The sequence below is a fragment of the Culex quinquefasciatus genome, chromosome 1, assembly GCF_015732765.1.
Source record: "Culex quinquefasciatus strain JHB chromosome 1, VPISU_Cqui_1.0_pri_paternal, whole genome shotgun sequence".
Classification (NCBI taxonomy): domain Eukaryota; kingdom Metazoa; phylum Arthropoda; class Insecta; order Diptera; family Culicidae; genus Culex; species Culex quinquefasciatus.
In genome coordinates, this window is record NC_051861.1 from 76,349,224 (window position 1) to 76,368,362 (window position 19,139).

At 40.6% G+C, this 19,139-nt stretch overlaps 2 protein-coding genes and 1 long non-coding RNA gene across 3 annotated transcripts; 2 read left to right on the forward strand and 1 right to left on the reverse strand.

Annotated features, from left to right (window-relative positions):
* Positions 1–159: 159 nt before the first annotated feature.
* On the forward strand, positions 160–2,663 carry LOC6044991 (transcription factor grauzone). Its single transcript, XM_038256363.1, is given in 4 exon segments — positions 160–453; positions 515–1,504; positions 1,507–2,340; positions 2,397–2,663. Coding segments are annotated over 4 exon segments (2,115 nt in total). The 5' UTR covers positions 160–315; the 3' UTR covers positions 2,550–2,663.
* LOC6044992 (serine hydroxymethyltransferase, cytosolic) lies at positions 2,613–12,891 on the reverse strand. Its single transcript, XM_038256389.1, is given in 4 exon segments — positions 2,613–3,031; positions 3,034–3,941; positions 7,002–7,201; positions 12,439–12,891. Coding segments are annotated over 4 exon segments (1,695 nt in total). The 5' UTR covers positions 12,733–12,891; the 3' UTR covers positions 2,613–2,738.
* On the forward strand, positions 7,963–9,635 carry LOC119767555. The gene is made up of 2 exons (XR_005277589.1): positions 7,963–8,305; positions 9,315–9,635. It is a non-coding gene; the product is annotated as an uncharacterized LOC119767555 (long non-coding RNA).
* Positions 12,892–19,139: the final 6,248 nt, after the last annotated feature.

Genomic DNA, 19,139 nt, shown 5'->3' on the forward strand with positions numbered 1-19,139 from the left:
TATTGTAAGTAAAACCACGCTTTTCTTTGCGTGCTTACTATAAACGTAAAAAACGAATATTTTAGAATATTCTCGTTGATCGTGTAACTCTCAAAAACAAAACGAAACATTACACGTTTGCTTAAAACTACAAAAATGGTATTGCGTGTGCCCCAAGCGCTCAACGACTGACCAAATTCCTTTAATCGTGCAATGATGTCACAACAAACAGTCGCCCCGAAAAAAAAACAACAAAATTCCACTTAAATTGATTTTAATTGAATTCGCTGCTGCTGTTCACAGTTTCAGAAAATCCGGTTAGTCGATCGTCCAAAAATGTCCCCCCCGTCATCGCAACTGGAAAGCTGCTTCACCTGTCTGCGCCGCACCGACAACTTCCTGTGCATCACGGAGCGGGACGAGGCCAGTGGCGAAGCCGTCGAGGCAATTTTCGCCAAACACTTTTGGTTTACCGTAAGTGGGCGTACTTGCGGTGGCTTTGTGGGAGAAGCTTTAAACTTATATTTTTTTCCAGAAATGCGACTACCAAGATCGAACCGTTTGCACCAGCTGCTGGGAGAAGATTGACGAGTTTCACAAGTTTTACTGCGAGGTGGAACGGGTGCACGCGACGGAAGTGCTCGCTGAGATCAAAACGGAAGAGGAGGAAGATGACGAGGAGAATGCGTTGATGGTTGTGGAGTCGTCGGGGGATCAGGGCGAACCGGTTTGTAAGGTCGAGCTTAAGCAGGAAGTAGCTGGAAATCCAACTGAGCAGGTAGAGGGCCGTTCGGAAGATGGAGGAGACAATGCCCAGGCGAGTTCGCCGGAGGAGAATTCCGACGAGTCTGATTGGGATGTACCGCTGGCTCGGCGTGTGGCGAAAGTGAAGCAGAGGCGGAAACGGGCTTTGAAGAAGCGAGTTCAACGTGCCCGGTCGCGCAAGGAAAAGGCTGACAACGATGAGTTGAACGTCCTTATAAGGCAGCACATGGATATTACGTGCCACAAGTGTACGGAAGCCGGGACGGACAATGGGGAAACATTTGATTCTTTCTATCAGTTGAGGTTGCACTTTAAAAATCAGCACGACAACTCGTACGGTTACATTGTTTGTTGTAACCGAAAGTGGGTTTCGAAGCCCGGTTTGGCGGAACACTTGCAGAATCACGAACCAAGCAAGACAGACCACAGCCGATGCGTGGAGTGCAATTGCATCTTCAAGGACAAGAGTAGCTACGCGAATCACATGTTTCTAATGCACACGCCCGAGGAGCAGAAACAGTTCAAGTGCGATCGCTGTGCGAAGGCGTTCGCGGCGGAAGATCTGTTGAACAGTCATCTCAAGTGGCACGACGAGGTTGAGAAGAAGAATCATTACTGTGAAAAGTGCAACAAGTATTTCTTGAGCGCACGAAATCTGGAGAATCACATTTTTTCCCATCACAACGTTGGCGAGAGTTCGACCTCGATTCAACAACCCGCGGAAGCATTCGTCGAACAATCGACGGAAGAACCCGCACCGCAACTGGAACCGTCAAGGGCAAACGAACCGCCGAGGATGTCGCCAAAGAGGACGACCTGATTCGGCAATTCATCTCGCTAAACTGTTCCAAGTGTGACTTTGTGGGGGAAACGTTCAACAAGCTGTCCTACCATGCCCTCAAGGCGCACAACATGAACACCCATGCGGTCATTTGCTGCGACCGCCGTTTCGGCAAACGGCAACGGCTGTACGAGCACTGTCTGCGGCACCTCAATCCGGACCACTTCAAGTGTGAACTGTGCGGTAAAACGTACGCCGACAGTTCCGGGCTGCAGATTCACAAGTGGTGGATCCACACCCCGGTCTCGGAGCGGCCCTTCAAGTGCGATATCTGCGGAGCCGCTTTCGTCAAGGATTACCTCCTAAAGCAGCACACAAACTGGCACGTGAACAAGGAACGCAAGAAGTACTACTGCGAGTTGTGCAACAAGGCGTACTCGAACTCGCTCCAGCTGCGCGCGCATCACCAAAAGAAGCATGGCGCCGTGTGCGACTGGGTGTGCGATGTATGCGCGAAAGGATTCATCCATCGGGCACTGCTCGAAGAACACCGACTCACCCACACCGAAGAAGGACTCGCGAGTCTTAAGATCCAGTGCGAAAAGTGTCAACGCTGGCTGATTAACAAGAAGAGCTATTTGAGGCATCGTAGGCGCTGCTACGACACGTCCGGTCCGATCAAGTGTGACATTTGCGGAAAAGAGTCAGCGAACGAGGCGGCCCTAGCCGGACACAAGAACTTCCATCACTCGAATCGTCCGATGTTCCGGTGCACGTTCTGCGGCAAGGAGTGCAAGACGCAGCTGCGGTTGAAGGTGAGTCAAGACCGTCAAAACTAACCAGCAAAATTAACCACTTTTTTTCCTCACAGGAACACGAAGCTACCCACACCGGAGTGGTGCTCTACCAGTGCCCGTACTGTCCGCGAACGTCCAACTCCAGCTCCAATATGTACACGCACAAAAAGACCGCCCATCCGGAAAAGTGGCAGGAGGAGGCCGACGCGCGGTCCTACACGAGGTAGAAGCAAAAGGTCAGTGATACTTTTCTACTTCTTCTTTTTTCAAAACGCACGAATCAATCGACGTACTCTTTTACACAAATATTAGCGCATTAAATCTTATTTCTCTGTTTTGTATGTATGCTTTGAGCATAGTTTTATACACTGAACAATGCAAAAAAAAAGAAGGAAAGAAAGCCTCTATGTCTCACCTCAGAACTCCTCGTAGCCGGGCATCGGGAACTTTTCGCTGTAGTCTTGGACCTCTTTCTTGAGGGCTTGCACCTTGCCATTAAGCTTCGGATCTTCGTGCAGCACTCGCTTAAAGTCGGCCAGCTTCGGTCCGGACACGGCGGTGATTTCCTTCGACAGCTGCAGACCCCGATCGATAAAGTCCACCACCCGGGCCATGTCCGACTCGGTGAGGCCACGCGTGGTCAGCGCCGGCGTTCCCAGCCGGATTCCGGACGGGTTGAGGGCGCTCTTGTCGCCGGGGACGGTGTTTTGTTGCACGCGATCGATATTTCTTCGAGGACGTATTCGGCGCGAGCTCCGGTGATACCGACCGGACGCAGGTCAACGAGCACCAGGTGGACGTCGGTTCCACCGGTCGAGATGGTGTAACCCTTCTGCAGCAGGCCGTCGCAGAGGGCACGGGCGTTTTTGATGATCTGCACCTGGTAGTCTTTGAACTCCGGCGTCTGGGCTTGCAGCATGCAGGTGGCGATTCCGGCGATGGCGTGGTTGTGTGGTCCTCCCTGCAGCCCCGGGAACACCGCCTGGTTGATCTTGCTCTCCAAGTCGTACAGCACCTTCTCCCCGTTCGCCTTGACACTGCGCACCCCCTTGCGGTAGAAGATCACTCCAGCACGTGGCCCACGGAGCGATTTGTGCGTGGTCGTACTAACCACATCCGCAAACTCAAACGGCGATGGAATAACTCCGGCCGCGACCAGCCCGGAAATGTGCGCCATGTCCGCAAACATGTAAGCCCCGTTGGCGTCGGCAATCTGCCGGAAGCGCTTGTAGTCCAGACACCGCGAGTAGCACGAAATGCCCGCGATGATGATCTTCGGCTTGAATATCCGCGCACTTTCCTCCAGCTTGTCGTAATCGATCAGCCCCGTCACCGGATCGACCTTGTACGGCATGCTCTCGAAGAAGATGGACGTGGCGGAGATCTTTTTGGTCGCCGTCATGAAACCGTGCGTCAAGTGGCCACCATCGGGCAGGTCCAGCCCCATGATGCGGCCGTGCGGTTCGATCAACCCGGTGTACACGGCAAAGTTGGCCGGCGAACCCGAGTACGGCTGCACGTTGCAACCCCACTCCTCCGGATTCAGCCGGTACGCCTCGAGGGCACGCTTTTGGGCGAGGAGTTCGATTTCGTCGATGTACTCGTTGCCACCATAGTATCTGTAACGAAAGCAAATAATCACGGTTAGATTAGTTGCTATGACTATGGTCCCCCGCCGAGTTGAGATTCAACGCCGCTGATAAGGACGCGACCGTTGTAGTAACAGGAGTACAACCGTCGACGGCCGCGCCAGTTGTTTGCCGTTTCGAGCTTAGGTCATCAAAACATTCGACTTTCTCAAGGAGCATGGTGAGTAGCACATTATCAATAAAGTTTGTGGGTTTGTTTGTTCCCTCTTTCAAAAGGTAAATAGTATAAAGTTACAGCTGGTTAACTGATCCGTTACTTATTGACAGCCACACTTGTAATTTTCTAGAAACAGTTGATTATACAGTATGTAAAAAAAGTATTTACACCCCTTGGGCACTATGCACATTTTGTGATGAAACATGTAAAAAATTAAAGTTTGACAGGAACCTAGTACTACGTTTTGTTCAGAAACTCATGCCAAACATTTTGCTACAAAAAGCTCATGAAAAGATGATTTCTATAAAAAGTTATATAACAAATACTATTACGAAAATAAAAAAGGTGCAGAAAAAGTTTGTACACCTTTGGAAAAATTAACATAAATAATGTTGTTTGTTGACAAATCACCATAAATCCAGTCTCCCAACTCCAAATAGGCATCCTTGACTGATTAAAAAAATAATTTGGATTGAATATAAAGTTTACTAACTACTTAGTATAAAAGTTTATATAACTCTGGAAATTCTATATAAAACTTATCTAAACTTAATTTTGCAAACTTTTAATTCAAATAAATGTCAATATATTACCATAGAATTGCTAAATAAACATTTTGGAGTGGGTATAACACCGTTTTGGGGTATTTGTATCGATAGAATAGATTTTCGTTGGAAACCACCCGGAATTACGGAAAATCCGCCGGCATCGAACCGGTCCACGATTCACAAGTCAACCTATGTGGCATCGGAAAGGGCATAAAATTTCCGATCTTTTGATACCCATACATCTAGGTTTTCTTTAAAACCTACGTTTTTAAATACCTGGGCAAAAAGTGAGTTTAATCCACGAGAACAAAAATTACGAAATTCCATACATTTTTGGCAGGTTGCTCAAACGAAACCATAACAACGTTTTTGCTTAGGTATTTAAAAACGTGGGTTTTATAGAAAACCTGGATGTATGGGTATCAAAAGATCGGAAATTTTATGCCCTTTCTGATGCCATATAGGTTGACTTAAGAATTGTGGACCGGTTCAGATGCCGGCGGATTTTCCGACGACGTAATTCCGGGTTGGTACGAAATTCCAACGAAAAATCTGTACTATCGATACAAAGACCCCCAAAACGGTATTATTTCTACTCCAAAATGTTTATTTAGCAATTCTATGGTAATATATTGACATTTAGTTAAATTGAATGTTTGCAAAATAAAGTTTAGATAAGTTTTATATAGAATTTCCAGAGTTATATAAACTTTAATACTAAGTAGTTAGTAAACTTTATATTCAATCCAAATTATTTTTTTAATCAGTCAAGGATGCCTATTTGGAGTTGGGAGACTGGATTTATGGTGATTTGTCAACAAATAACATTATTTGTGTTAATTTTTCCAAAGGTGTACAAACTTTTTGCACCTTTTTTATTTTCGTAATAGTATTTGTTATATAACTTTTATAGAAATCATCTTTTCATGAGCTTTTTGTAGCAAAATTTTTGGCATGAGTTTCTGAACAAAACGTAGTACTAGGTTCCTGTCAAACTTTAATTTTTTACATGTTTCATCACAAAATGTGCATAGTGCCCAAGGGGTGTAAATACTTTTTTTACATACTGTATGTATATGATATTTGCCAAATAAATTTAAAAAAATTAGATGGGTTTAGAAAAATCTGAAAATATTTTTGTCGGAAAGATTAGACAATTTTACATAAAAATTACTGTTTGCACTTGAAACTTTGACAGATTTATGATGATATCAAAAATAAATAAAAATTATTTAAATGAAACGGAATAACTCCAGTAAAAATGGTTTTTAATCATGTTTTTACCGTTGTACATAAAAATTTACATAGTGCTCTAGTACTCCATTCAGGGTCAAGAAATAGTAAATAGAAATGAAAATTAATCACGATTTGTAAAATTCTTCTACAAACAACACAAAAAAAACCCTTTTTGATTGATGCATTCTGAAAAAATCTGGAAAAGATTTGAATGATTTTCTAAATCTAACATGGCCGCCAAATGACCTACAAAAATTCACAAAAACAACTGGAACTTGAGGGGAAGTGTGAACCTTGGGGTCTCCAGAAATAAGTGCATCAAGAATTTTTCAAAAAATTTTAGACTCGGCCGAATGATTTTTCTCCAATTGGATACTAAAGCCCTATGTCATTTTTTATGTACAACCATTTCTGATCACTGCAAAAAAAATATTGACAAGACAACATTTTTTCGATGGATCAACTACGGTCCCCTTGGAACGAGCTGTCAAGTAGGAGCTTTCCTGTCAAGAAGGACCGCGAGGATAATTTTCAAAATTGATTTAAAAATCCATTTTAAACTCTGTGTGGCCGCACAAAGGGTCATTGTACTCAGAAAAATAAGCTTTATCGCTGTAAACAATAATATCAGCAATCTAAGCTTCATTTTAGGATCCAATTTCTCCAAACACCTCATTTTAACTGAAAATTCGCAATTCGCAATTTTCAGTGTAAGAACGGGCCTTGACCTCATTTTAACTGAAAATTCCACCAAAATCCAATGTGTTCAATTTTTGTGGATTTAGTGGGTCAATGTTCTTTTTCAAAATTTTTACATTAAGCGTAATTAGGCATTGAAATGTGCAGTTTTTTCACACATCAATCAAAAGATCACAAAAAAAAAGTTTTCAAATGAAAGTGAAAATTAATCATGTTTAAATATCGATTTTCTATGATTTTTTGAACATTGGCCGATCTATAAACTGTTCTGAATACTCGAGCCACCTAAATAATTACAACCAGAGAGTTAGAACTGCCATGATCGTCTAGTTTTAAGGACCCACTTGATTCGAACCCCTCCCCGTTAGCTGCACAATTGTTTGCTCTCACCTCTGGCCGGGCAGTCCCTCGGAATACTTGTTGTGCAGGCACGAGCTCAGACACTGTAGCACCGACAGCGAGGTAAAGTTCTCGCTGGCGATCATCTCCAGGCCCTGGATCTGGCGCTTCTTCTCCTTCCGGACCAGATCCATCAGCTCTGGATCGGCCTGCCACAGGTTCTCGTGCAGCAGCTTCGCGTTGCCGGACATCTGTTTCGAAGAGACGGGGAAGATGCATCGAAGGGTTAGTATATGGTTGTTACGAATTGTAGAATCCTGTCAATTACTTTAACGTGATTATTGGTGGGCATGCTGGTAAAAGTTAAGATCTTCCAGTAGTGAAATAGTTTAGCGATCGAACTGTGCACACGTTAGTAGTTTGTAACAGAATGATTGATTCTTCCAGCGATCGCTGCATAGTACTCGCTTTCGTGTAGTGTTACATGGTTACACTCTCAATAGTGATGCTGATAGCAGATTTGTTATTGATCGCGGCCGTGCATCGGACAGCAAGTATTCACTTTCTCTTATTATTCCAACTAGTATATAAGAAAACAAAACTATAAGGCTCGTCTTATCAGGAGGAGAGAGCATTGGCAAAATACCGTGAAACGCGGCGGCGCGCCTGTAACCGGGCTTGCTGTCGTCAATCACAAGATCGATCCCCAACATGTCAGTGATTCGTTCTAGAAGCGTCATATATATAGATGAAATTGAGTTCAAGATTACCGTCGCAGAAGGTTTGCGTAAGTTGTTTTGTTTACACTGAAAATACGCCACACTTTTTAGTCAAGTGCCCAAACACTTGAATGATTCAATAAAGCCACATCTTAGATCTAATTTGTTTGTGTTTGAATTTCAATCCAATCCATTATCAAATTCAAGTGTTTTAGCGATTGACTTTTTGGTATTTTTTGACACCTTATTTTCATTCGGGTGGATCAAACTTTTCAAGTGTTTTGCTCATGAATTTGCCCCACTGTGCTGAACTATTCAAAGTGATGAGGAAAACACTTGAAATTGATCTTGTTTTGATTTGAAATGCAGTTTAATGACAGCTTCGGCAGACTTTGCTTCGTTTCTTCATTTGTGTTTTGGCGGTCCGGTGTGTTCGTTTTTCGCAGGCTTGAATGACCGCGTGAGTTTGCTGCCGCCATGTTCCTGTCCAGTAAATTGCTTGCCCGGTTTGTGGCCGCGAAGACGAGCATCGTCACAAGGCTGTGTCCGTATGGCCAGCGGAAGGGCTCGGTCTCCCGGACCCGGAAAGAGGCCAACTTTGGCGATAGAGGTGCTTTCCGCAGATTCACCCACTTGATGAGTGGGGAGAAAGATTTTTTTGTGGGGTTTTGTTTTGATTTTGGGATCTATTTTGTGTGATTTGCAGCACATCCGTGGAACTCTGAACAAATTTCTGCTCAAAAAGTGTGACGAGAAATCAGTTCATTAGTGTTCTACGATAAATTTGTCCTAGATGATTTCTCAGCACACTACGATCTCATAAAAGAAAATGTATACCAGTTAGACTGACATTCGTGGCAACGAATCAAAACAAACAAGCTCATCACGATTTGCACCTTTTATCAACTAAAAATTGAGTGAAAATGTGTTTCCGTTAAACTGGTCATCCCAGGAGTTAAGCGTTTTGCGTTTTGCGTCTTCCATAAACAACCATCTTAACAAGAGTACAGATTGAAAGTTAAAAAAAACTTGGCCTGGTGACATCAACTAAGACAACAGAAGTGATCACTTGAAGGCACATTTAAAATTGCTTCATTGAACCACTCGTTTTCAAATAACTACCGTAGCTTTCAAGCGTAATGATTATTTCAGTTCAACTTATGTATTCTTTGTACAAAATCAAGATTCATAAAAATAATGCTCGTAACAAATCCAACCACCGGAAAATAATCCATTTAGATAGCACTTCCCCGGTTCTCGATCAAGTGATGTTCACACTAAACATTTTTATCAGATTTTTTATGGAAATCCGTTTCTTTTACGACGCAATAGAATATGAACGAAAATGGTTCCTGACGATGGACGGACATTTGTAAACATTAGAAAATTGTTTTTTTGCATGGCCAGCTACGATGTTGTTTTCTTTTATGTGTATAACAGTTTATTCCAGTTTCTATCAGTCAAGGGGTTCTAAAGTTGTGTTTCGAGTTATTTGCTCAGGCTTGAGAAAAAATCGTGCTGTTGATCAACCCCTCGGTTAAATCTATTATAAAATCTGTTATAAAAGTTGGAGCTCTCCACCGCTAGAGGCAGCACTGTATAAATCCCTATTTTTGAATCTCAAGTTCTACCGATGTGTTTGCAGGAAGGATGCGATTGAGCTGCAGATGCCGTACCAGGAAGCGTTTGATGAAATAAAGGAAAACACCCGCCTGGTGCTGGAGAATCGGTGAGAAGCTGGATTCGAATGCATTCCACCCAGGGGCCAAGCAATGCGTCATTCAGATGGTCAAGGCACAGTTTGATTAGATGGAACCGACCGCGGTTCCGAATCAACAAGAAGATTCCCCGGGGGCCTCCATCTCCGCAGAAAGCGGTGGTGGCGAACAACCCGAACCTGACCAGGAGGACGATCCTGAGAGCAGGGACAACCGGAAGAAGAGACAATTCAACAACAAAAAAAAAACAAATTTCCATTTTTGACAAGCAAAGTTGATAGAAAATAAAAGCTGTCAAATTAATTTTATGACGCAACTTCTTCTATTTTTAACAAACCGAAATCCTTTTCTATTTCACACAAACATGGATTGATTATAGAAGGAAACACCATTTAAAACCGATAGATATAATGTAGTTTTTCATGTGACACAACACATCAAATTCAAGTGTTGTGCTATTGAATTGACAGCATCTTAAGGTGCCCAAAATTCAAGTGTTTTGCGATTGATTTTTGAGTGCTCTGTACAGCAGGGCCAGATCATGTGTAGAACACTTCGTTAAGCTGTGTAAGTTTTGCTCAGTGTAGGTCTATTTTAGCGGTTGAAAAACATGTTTTTTTGTAAGACACGGTAATAGAACTGCAACTAATTGTAAGCTCTACACTTTGCCTTGGCGTTCTCTATTGCGAGATTCCTACCCAAAATTTGGTGTCCGAAGGATTGAACGGTGGGACAATCCAAAGGTCCGGAAGATTGTAAAAAGGGTAGTTTTTGTCATGCTATACATTTTTGGAAAAGCATTTAAAAGATCTTCCAATGAGCCCAAAACGTTGAAGATCTGACAACCCTATCAAAGTTAAAACCACTTAAATGTTATTCATACACTTTTTAGAGGCCGGATCACACATATTTTGATGAAAACGTTGTCCGGATCTACCGCGCGACTTATTGACTTATTGGATGGGTAATCAAGAAATCTTTCCAAATATGTAGTCCAAAAGATTGGGAATCTGACATTCCTTTGTGGACCACCAATCAGTGAGGTACTCCTGGATATTAGCTCCTGAAAAGTGCTCAAAAAGTGCAAAAATGCCTCACGGCAAGAACGAGGCGGTCCTCACCAGCAGGATCGGCAGATTTGAAGAAGTTAAAGAATGCCGAAGCGCTACTTGCAAAGCCAGGCAGTTTGAGCAAGGACGCTCAAAATTCGTCTGGAAACCAGTTCGCTTCCCTCCCTGTGGGCGTGAGCGAGAAGGAAGAAGTTGAACGACGGGAAAAGTTGCCACCCATTTTTGTGAAAACATCGTCATCGGATTCAGTGCGAAAGTGGTTCCAAATCTGCAGCCATTGTCGTTGAATCAGCGGCAAAAAGATGCAGAGAATACAACACCTCCAGGCTTCAGTCTGCAACCGAGGGAAAACCAACCAGCTTCAACGGATGAAGGCAGTAGTGACCTGTTTTCACCACAAGAACTTCCAAACATTTTCATCGAGATGACAACAACACTGCGTGGTTGCAAAACTCGTGCGGACCAAGTAAGAACGCTTGGAGGATTTATCTTAAAATACAGTTCGTAGTTAACTCGTTCTAATGATTTTGAATATTTCAATGATTTTTTTTTTAGTTTTAAGTTAGGATTAGTTGTTAAAGTGATTTTTTTTACCCAAATGTATTCGATTAAATACAAAAATGTAAAACAATTTGAAGTAAATAAATGAATGTGAACAGTTAATAATAAAACGAAAAATACAACAAAGATGAAGAGCATTTAGCCATACCACTTAGAATGTAAATGAAATGTAGTTATTATAAGAATGTTCAATAAAGATACATTCAATTTCAAAAAATGTAGCGTAGCAAGCTTAGCGAAAGTTTAGGTGCGATCGACAGGCCAGTTTTTCATTCATTCTGTCTTGAGCAGTCAATCGATCAAGACGCAAAATAAAGAACCCTTTACTTTAACCCAAGCTCGACTCAAACCAATCGATTTGGCAGCCAAAGTAACGCTGAAGTTCAGTTTAACTTGATGATTTTTTACACTGCGGTAGATAGGTGGCTCGAACCTCCTGTAATCTAGCTGAAGTTCGCAATGTAAAAAATAATTTAAACAGATCCGGTTTACATTTTTATCAAAATATCTAAGATCCGGGCTAAAAAAAAACTGTAAAATACTAAAGCGCTAATAACTTTTGATAGGATTGTCCTATTCTCATTAATAAAATCGATAGCGAAAGCTACAATATTTCATGAATGATTGTATTTAAAACTGAGGTGAAAAGTCATCGATAGTGATTGGACACTCAATATTTTAGCTGAAATATAAATATAAAAATATATTTAAAATTGATTGGAAATGTCGTTTTACAATTCCACAACATGGTGGGATTTCTTCTGAAAACCACCCTTTTTACAATTTTTCAAACTTAAGTCTAAATCGTTATCTTAAGCATAGCTTTTAAAGTACTTAAAATAATTCTACAATTGTTGATATCTAGGCTAAAATGATTTTTAATTAAGACACATGGAACCCCAAGGCGGATCGAATGAAACGATTGAGAAATTTAGCTCAAGTATCGATGAGTGTTTGGTTGAAATTTCGCAGATATAACGAGATATAAAGCGTTTCTAGCTAACTTTTTAAGTGGGGAAGATAAAAATGATAATGTGAGATTCTTGGCTTGATGCACAGTCTATACTAACAAGCTATCGTATACTATTTTTGTTTGTTATATAAATAATGTATTTTTCAAGGAAATTCATGAATCAACCTCTGGAGGAAATTGCACACACTTTAGAACCAATACCTAAAGATGTATACAGTGTACACACTTCACTTCACCTCAACCATCATTGTTTTAGCATTGCTTGTAGTTGAGCGCCTGAGTCTAAATCAGTAAATTAGCACCAATCAAGCCCTCCACCGAGACTTTGAGTGATGAAACTTTTGCACACGTGGTTTTGCACACTCCAGTTTCAGCGCAAATCTTTTATGTTACACTGACTTAGCGCATGCCCGACCAACTTAAGCCACTTCCCAAGGATGAACTTACCTTTACGGTTTTCGGTAAACTGGCTCCGTCCAAAACGCCGGATGTGGTACGGATTGAGCGCGAAAGGCCAAAACTGGTGGCGGCGGCGGCCTGCTGAGATGATGCTCGCGACGTCGCGGACTGCTTGGATATCACCACCGGCAACGCAGAAATCGTTCCAAACTGTTTGAAGCCGATTCCAGTTGTATTGGTGCTCACCGTCAGCAGCAGTCTCTGTTTATCCAACGCCATCAGATGCCGCAAGCCCCCGTAGGAGCGAGCGAGAGGCGCAAGTCGTACAAAAGCCGCGGGCATTTTTTTATTTACTTGTTTGCGCTGCACTTCTCCAACAGAGGAAAAAATAAAACTTAACCCGATCACACACTCACACACAAAGTACTTCGCGAGCGACCACGCGGATCGACCGTCCGGTTGCGAATTCCAAACACGAAAGAAATCGACTCCAAAACTGTGTCCTGAAAATCGAAACAAGCCCGTGCTATTATCGGACTTTTTTTCACTTTTGCTTCATCTAGCGATAACCTTTGACACGGGTGGACATGTTTGTAAAGAGTGATGTGCTGAATATTCATAATTTTGAGGAATTTGTTTTTTAAACTATATAATACGAGAAGATTTTAAAGTTGGGTGGATGATTCAACTTTATCTTTTAATATTTAATTAGTTTTTTGTTGCTTGATTGTTAAATTATCCTAATTATCCTATAAGCTTTCAATTATTGCATTTTATGATTTGTATGTAACATTGGGATATAACAAAAATGATTGTGGTTTGGTTGAGCGTTTGGTACTTTACTGAGAATACTCGTCTCTACTCACTTGTCTATTCAGTTTTTGGCTTGATTGGACGTAACAGAAGCTGGCGCTTTGCATTTGAATTTTAAATGGGATTTAACTCGTAAAAATACATTGTTTTTACAAAAAATAAAATTTTAAGGCACTTTGGCCACCACAGCGTTTATTTTCAAACTCACTGGCGTGTAGGCCACACTGAAAGAAAGACACATAGCAATATCACATATTTTGCACATGAATCTGCCCCATACTAGAGACCCTAAATAGGGAGACTGGTCTAAGCTGGCTAAATCGATCTGGCAACGTATGTTTTGAGCTTGGCAACACTGATAAGTTTTGCTGGGCGTAAAGGCAAATGCTCGTTTGGATACGTCAAACTCGTGTCTGTTTGGGTACGTCAAATTAAGGATATTAAGGATCTCTAACTCAGAGCTGTCAACAAGGGGCTGGAAACTCTAATATTACTTAGGAATACTGAGTATGGGTCATTCCATCTCAACTGTGCACGAAAAAGTCCAAATTTGAAAATTACCCTCTCTGATCCTGCTCAAATTTGGCAGGGCTGTTGATACTATCAAAACATACAAGAATCCCGAATTTCATCCAAATCGGACCACCCCCTCCATTTTTGTACCTCCCCAAAAATGCGACTTTTTGGCGATTTTTGACCAAACCTCCTAGTTTCAAACGGCGATAGCTCAGGAACCACAAATCTTAGAAGGTCGGTCTTAGACTCAATTTTGAAGAAAATTGGACGTAGAATCCATTTCCGTGATCAAAATGTTGAATAATTTATTTTTCTACCTGTATTGCGCAATTGAAAACTTTAAACGGCCGTATCTCAAAACACCCCAACTTATTTTTTTATTTGACCTCACCATTGTGTTCCCGGCCAATTTTACATATGAATCACCTATCGACAAAAATGAATATGTTTCGTTCCAGAGATATCGAATTTTAAGTTTTTTCGAGATTACCTAAATCAGCTTCATTCGCCGCATCTGCTAGAAGCACACAGGCGGGCTTATCAATAACTGCTACCTGGTGTTCTGGGAGATGATTAATTTAATTTATATTTTTACTTTTTTTTGCAAATTTTTATTCAAGTGGCTTTTTTTAAATTTTTATTTTTATAATTTTACGCAAATATTTGTGCAAATGGCTAATAGGGAAAATTCTCGTATGTTTGACAGGTTAAGTCCTCGCTCCTAGTTTCGTCCAATTTGCTCATTTTCACTATTTAAACAACAAATTTTGCAAAACTTTTGATAGAAACTTGCTTGTTCACTTCTTATTGAGTTATTTATCACTCGATTTCAGTTGAAAACGCTATTAATCTGTAATTGAATGCCAAAGCTCTGATATGGCAACATTAGAGGAACGCTGGAATTAGGTGCTGTTCCCCTACCTAGATCAATCTATTTTTGTGAAAGAAATTTTTATTGGGATATTTTTTATGCACCGTTTTTTACGTGTTGCTAACCGTACCTCCGAGGCCATGACTAGGGCCTTTATCATGGGCAGTAGCAAAATAGTGCCATTCAGCAAAAACCCCAAAACCTGCTTTATTTTTATTTTTAGTTTTAGTTTTTTTAGTTTATTATTGACACTTTGATTTGGCAAATCTGATTCATGGTTTAAAAGATTGATCATATTAAGTCAATTTTTATATTGTGAACCAGCTTCATTTGATTAAAAGATGATTTTGGTCAAGGTACATTTTATTAAAAAAAAATCCTTATACGTGAGGCCAGCAGCCGTATTGTGTTCCAAGAATCCAAGAATGATAGAAGAAAAAAAAAACACTGTTGTTCGGACGGTGTCAAAATCATCGCAACTAAATTCGCAGATCAAACTTTGTGATTTTCTTACATTTTAAGTTTTATACTTTCCAGAAATCCTTTTCCTACTCCTTGTGATCGTCCTTCACAAGAGTACAACGTATCAACAAATTTTATTCATTTTGATTCATATTTTACTCAATAATGTATCGTGCACTTATTGTTCAGTGTTACTAACAAGATTAATTGCATTTTCCTGCTCGCTCCGTCGGAATCCAATTCTGCCCTTTACTGTGTGTCGTAATTGCTCTGTCCTGTGGGTTAACACAGAAATTCACTTCATTCATTTTTTGAGCAGATAAATTTTCTCTGTTAAACTCCAGTTTCCTACAGTGTTATACAGTTAATTTTTGCCCAATTTGATAAAGATTATTTATGATGAAATATTATTTCAATAAAATACCAGGTAACAATTGTTGATAAGCCCGCCTGTGTGCTTCTAGCAGATGCGGCGAATGAAGCTGATGTAGGTAATCTCGAAAACACAAAACTTTAAAATTCGATATCTCTGGAACGAAACATATTCATTTTTGTCGATAGGTGATTCTTATGTAAAATTGGCCAAGGAACACAATGGTGAGGTCAAATAAAAAAAAATAAGTTGGGGTGTTTTAAGATACGACCGTTTAAAGTTTTCAATTGCGCAATACAGGTAGAAAACATAAATTAATCAAAATTTTGATCACGGAAATGGATTCTACGTCCAATTTTCTTCAAAATTGAGTCTAAGACCGACCCTCTAAGATTTGTGGTTCCTGAGTTATCGTCGTTTGAAACTAGAGGTTTGGTCAAAATCGCCAAAAGTCGATTTTTTGGGGAGGTACAAAATTGGAGGGGGTGGTCCGATTTGGATGAAATTCGAGATTCTTGCATGTTTTGATAGTATCAACAGCCCTGCCAAATTTGAGCAGGATCGGAGAGGGTAATTTTCAAATGCTGTTCCGCTTCAGATGGAATGACCCGTATACTAATGATATTCCAGTATACTTGTTAGTATACTAACCGAAAAGAAATAAACTGTTAGTATATTAAGATACTCTCAGTATATTGGTAAGTATACTGGCGGTATGTAAACGAAATAATTAGTATACTAACATATATGTTGATATACTGGTTAACATAATAAGTATAGCTCTAAGAGTTTCCAACCCCTTGGCTGTCAAAGTGTTTGTTTGAAGAAACTCGCGCTAGTTCCGCACGAGTTTCGCCGCCATCTTGGAACTGAAACTCTAGTGCCGCACTCGATATTTTTTCAGTTTCATGCGAGTTCCATGCACACTGGAAAATAATGTTCGTTTGAACCAAGGGAGCGTTCTTTTATTACGTAACGCGAAAAATTGGACTTTTAGACCCCCTCCCCCCCCCCTCGTAACAAAAATTCCATACAAATTTAAAAAAAAATGTATGGGGCGTAACACGGCCTCCGACCCCCCCTCTCCCCCTACTGCGTTACGTAATAAAAGAACGCTCCCCAAAACTGGCACCGACGAGTGTGGCACTCAGTGCCGCACTGGCTGTTCAAACGAACGTACCATAAGGGGTTTCACTTCTGTATCAAAATCAAAACATGCAAATCGAACGTGATTTACACTTGAATATCATAGTATTTGGCCGTTGGGGCGAATCAAGTGCATTCCACGAAAATCAACACTAAAAATATTCACTTGAAGTTACGTGAAAAGCTATGTGTATTTTTCCACTAGAGTTTTCACGTAACTCTATGATTACGCTAGTAGAAACAAAATTCGCTTGGTCGGATTATTTCACGTTGAAACTACGTTTCACACGTGAAAGCTAAATGAATAAGCTCCTGAATTCTAGATGAAAGTTTTAGTAGAAATTATATGGACATTCGTGTGATCCATTTTGCTTTTTATTTATTTATTTAATGTAATAAGGTTAAGATAACAATAAATAGTTTATTTTTATGTTGTATTCATTGTTTATTATTTACAGTAAATTTCCTAAAATAATTTAAATTTACTTTTTCACAAGCTTTAAGCCTTCACCATCAGGAAGCAATCAGCCGAAACCGAGTCGAGTCGAGTCGAGAACAGAACACTGATGAAGTCTGCAAGTAGTAGACGAAATACGTATCTGTCAAGATATTAAAAATATATAGCGGAATTAAAAGGAACAACTCGTCTCTTTGTATTCACAGTAATGCATTCTGCTAAAACGCTCAACCAAACCACAATGAAAATTACCATTTTGACAGTGGTGGCCACAACCTACCAATGTTGTCCCAACCCCATTGTCCCAAATCATTCTGGTTTTCCGGTGACCGTCCTAACAATTTTCATTAGAACAGAATTCCTCCCAATTTGGTGCACAAACTGTGTCTTTCAATGTGTGCGTGTGTGTGTGAACATTAAAATTAACAATGTGGATCCGTCTTTGACGAAACCTCCGTAGGCACTGAAATTTTCAGAGGCTAAGTGCTAGCTTAAATAGTTCGCATGAAATGTGGCAACAGTGGTGCAACATTCTCGCGTGACAGTTCCACGAAAGCAGGAGACAAGCAGCCGGACCCTAAGATGACAGATTTCGTGAGCTGCGCGTATTCACCAAGTGGGCCAGTGGGCCTCGTCGGAGTCCGACCATTGAATACGCAACTCAAAATTTGCACGGGAAACTTTTTTTTCGTGACGGCATTCGCGACACGCTCACTTCAACTGTTCTATACTAATATTTGAACGTGGCGTATCTCTAAACAAGTTTTTTAAGAAAATGATTCCAGACTACTTATTTTGTCGTTTTAAACCGAAACAAGGAAAAAACTTTATTTATTTATTTACTCGCCATTTTCAAAAGTTTGGCTAGATAATATCGAAGGCCGCCATCTTAGGCCCACTGGGCCCACAAAAAGAGGTACGCTCAGTTTGTATGGGAGCTGTTAACATTTTCCCGGGCTGAAGGCAAGGCAAAATTTGCTAAGTGGTCTCAGCCATTGAATACTTTAACAAAGTTTTATCAACTTTGTGAGGCAGTCTACTTACAATTTAAGACTTCCCCTTTCGTTTGGTGGATAAAACATGCAGATTGCTTGGATTGGGTGGAAGATATAAACGTTTAAACAATTACACAAATCGTTACACTTTCGCTTCGCGAAATTTTGATTGACACCCGTAGACAGTGCCCTTAGGACAAAGTTCTTTGTCAACATAAAATTTTAAGGCGCTTTGGACACTACAGCGTTTATTTTCAAACTTACTGGCGTGTAGGCCAGATCCTTGCGCAATGTTTGGTATATATAACATTGAAGTTCTAGGCAACCTGGACAAGCTATATTCAAACCGGACTCGGATCGGTTGCTCTGGAAGGCGCTCTACAATTTTCCTGAAGAAAGTATGGTGCTAGTGTCCTAGCTAGTTTTCCTAAAAACAATACAGCGCTCAAAACTGCTCTAAAACGTGATTTTCAAGCAAAACACGTTTTAGACCAATTTGAATAGAGAGCCTGGAGCTTATTAAGCTCCAGGCTCTCTAGTTTTGACCGGTGATGAAATATATTAAATACAGTCCAGACTCGATTATCCGAAGCCTCGATTATCCGTAGTTTCGACTATCCGAAGTTCGATTATCCGAAGATTTGTGTTGTATGGGACTTCGGATAATCGAATCACTAACAAAAAATGTGTTGTGTTATTTTATTTTCTTAATTAAAACATCAAATTCGAACTCTGCGACTTCATTTTAGTCGAATTTTAATGGTTTATTGCTTGGTTGATTGCCTTAAAAATTACTAAATGCATTTTTTTTAAATATTTAGTTACCATATTAGCCGCCATCTTTGATTTAAAAATTTTAAATCACTTTACTGCCGATGTTCGCATAAATGTCCCATATGCAAAAACAGCAAACTGAGAAAAAACGCTTTTGAAGTTTGTCCCATACATAAGGCTACGTGTTAAGTTTTCGCGAAAAAACTGGATTTCCTCCTGATTTCTAGAACTAAGTACTGGATATTATAGTTAGTGTTAGGCTCTTTTGAAAGAGCACACGATTTTGAACAAAACTGCATCAATAACTCGAAATCGATGAAAATGCATTTGGGACATTTATGC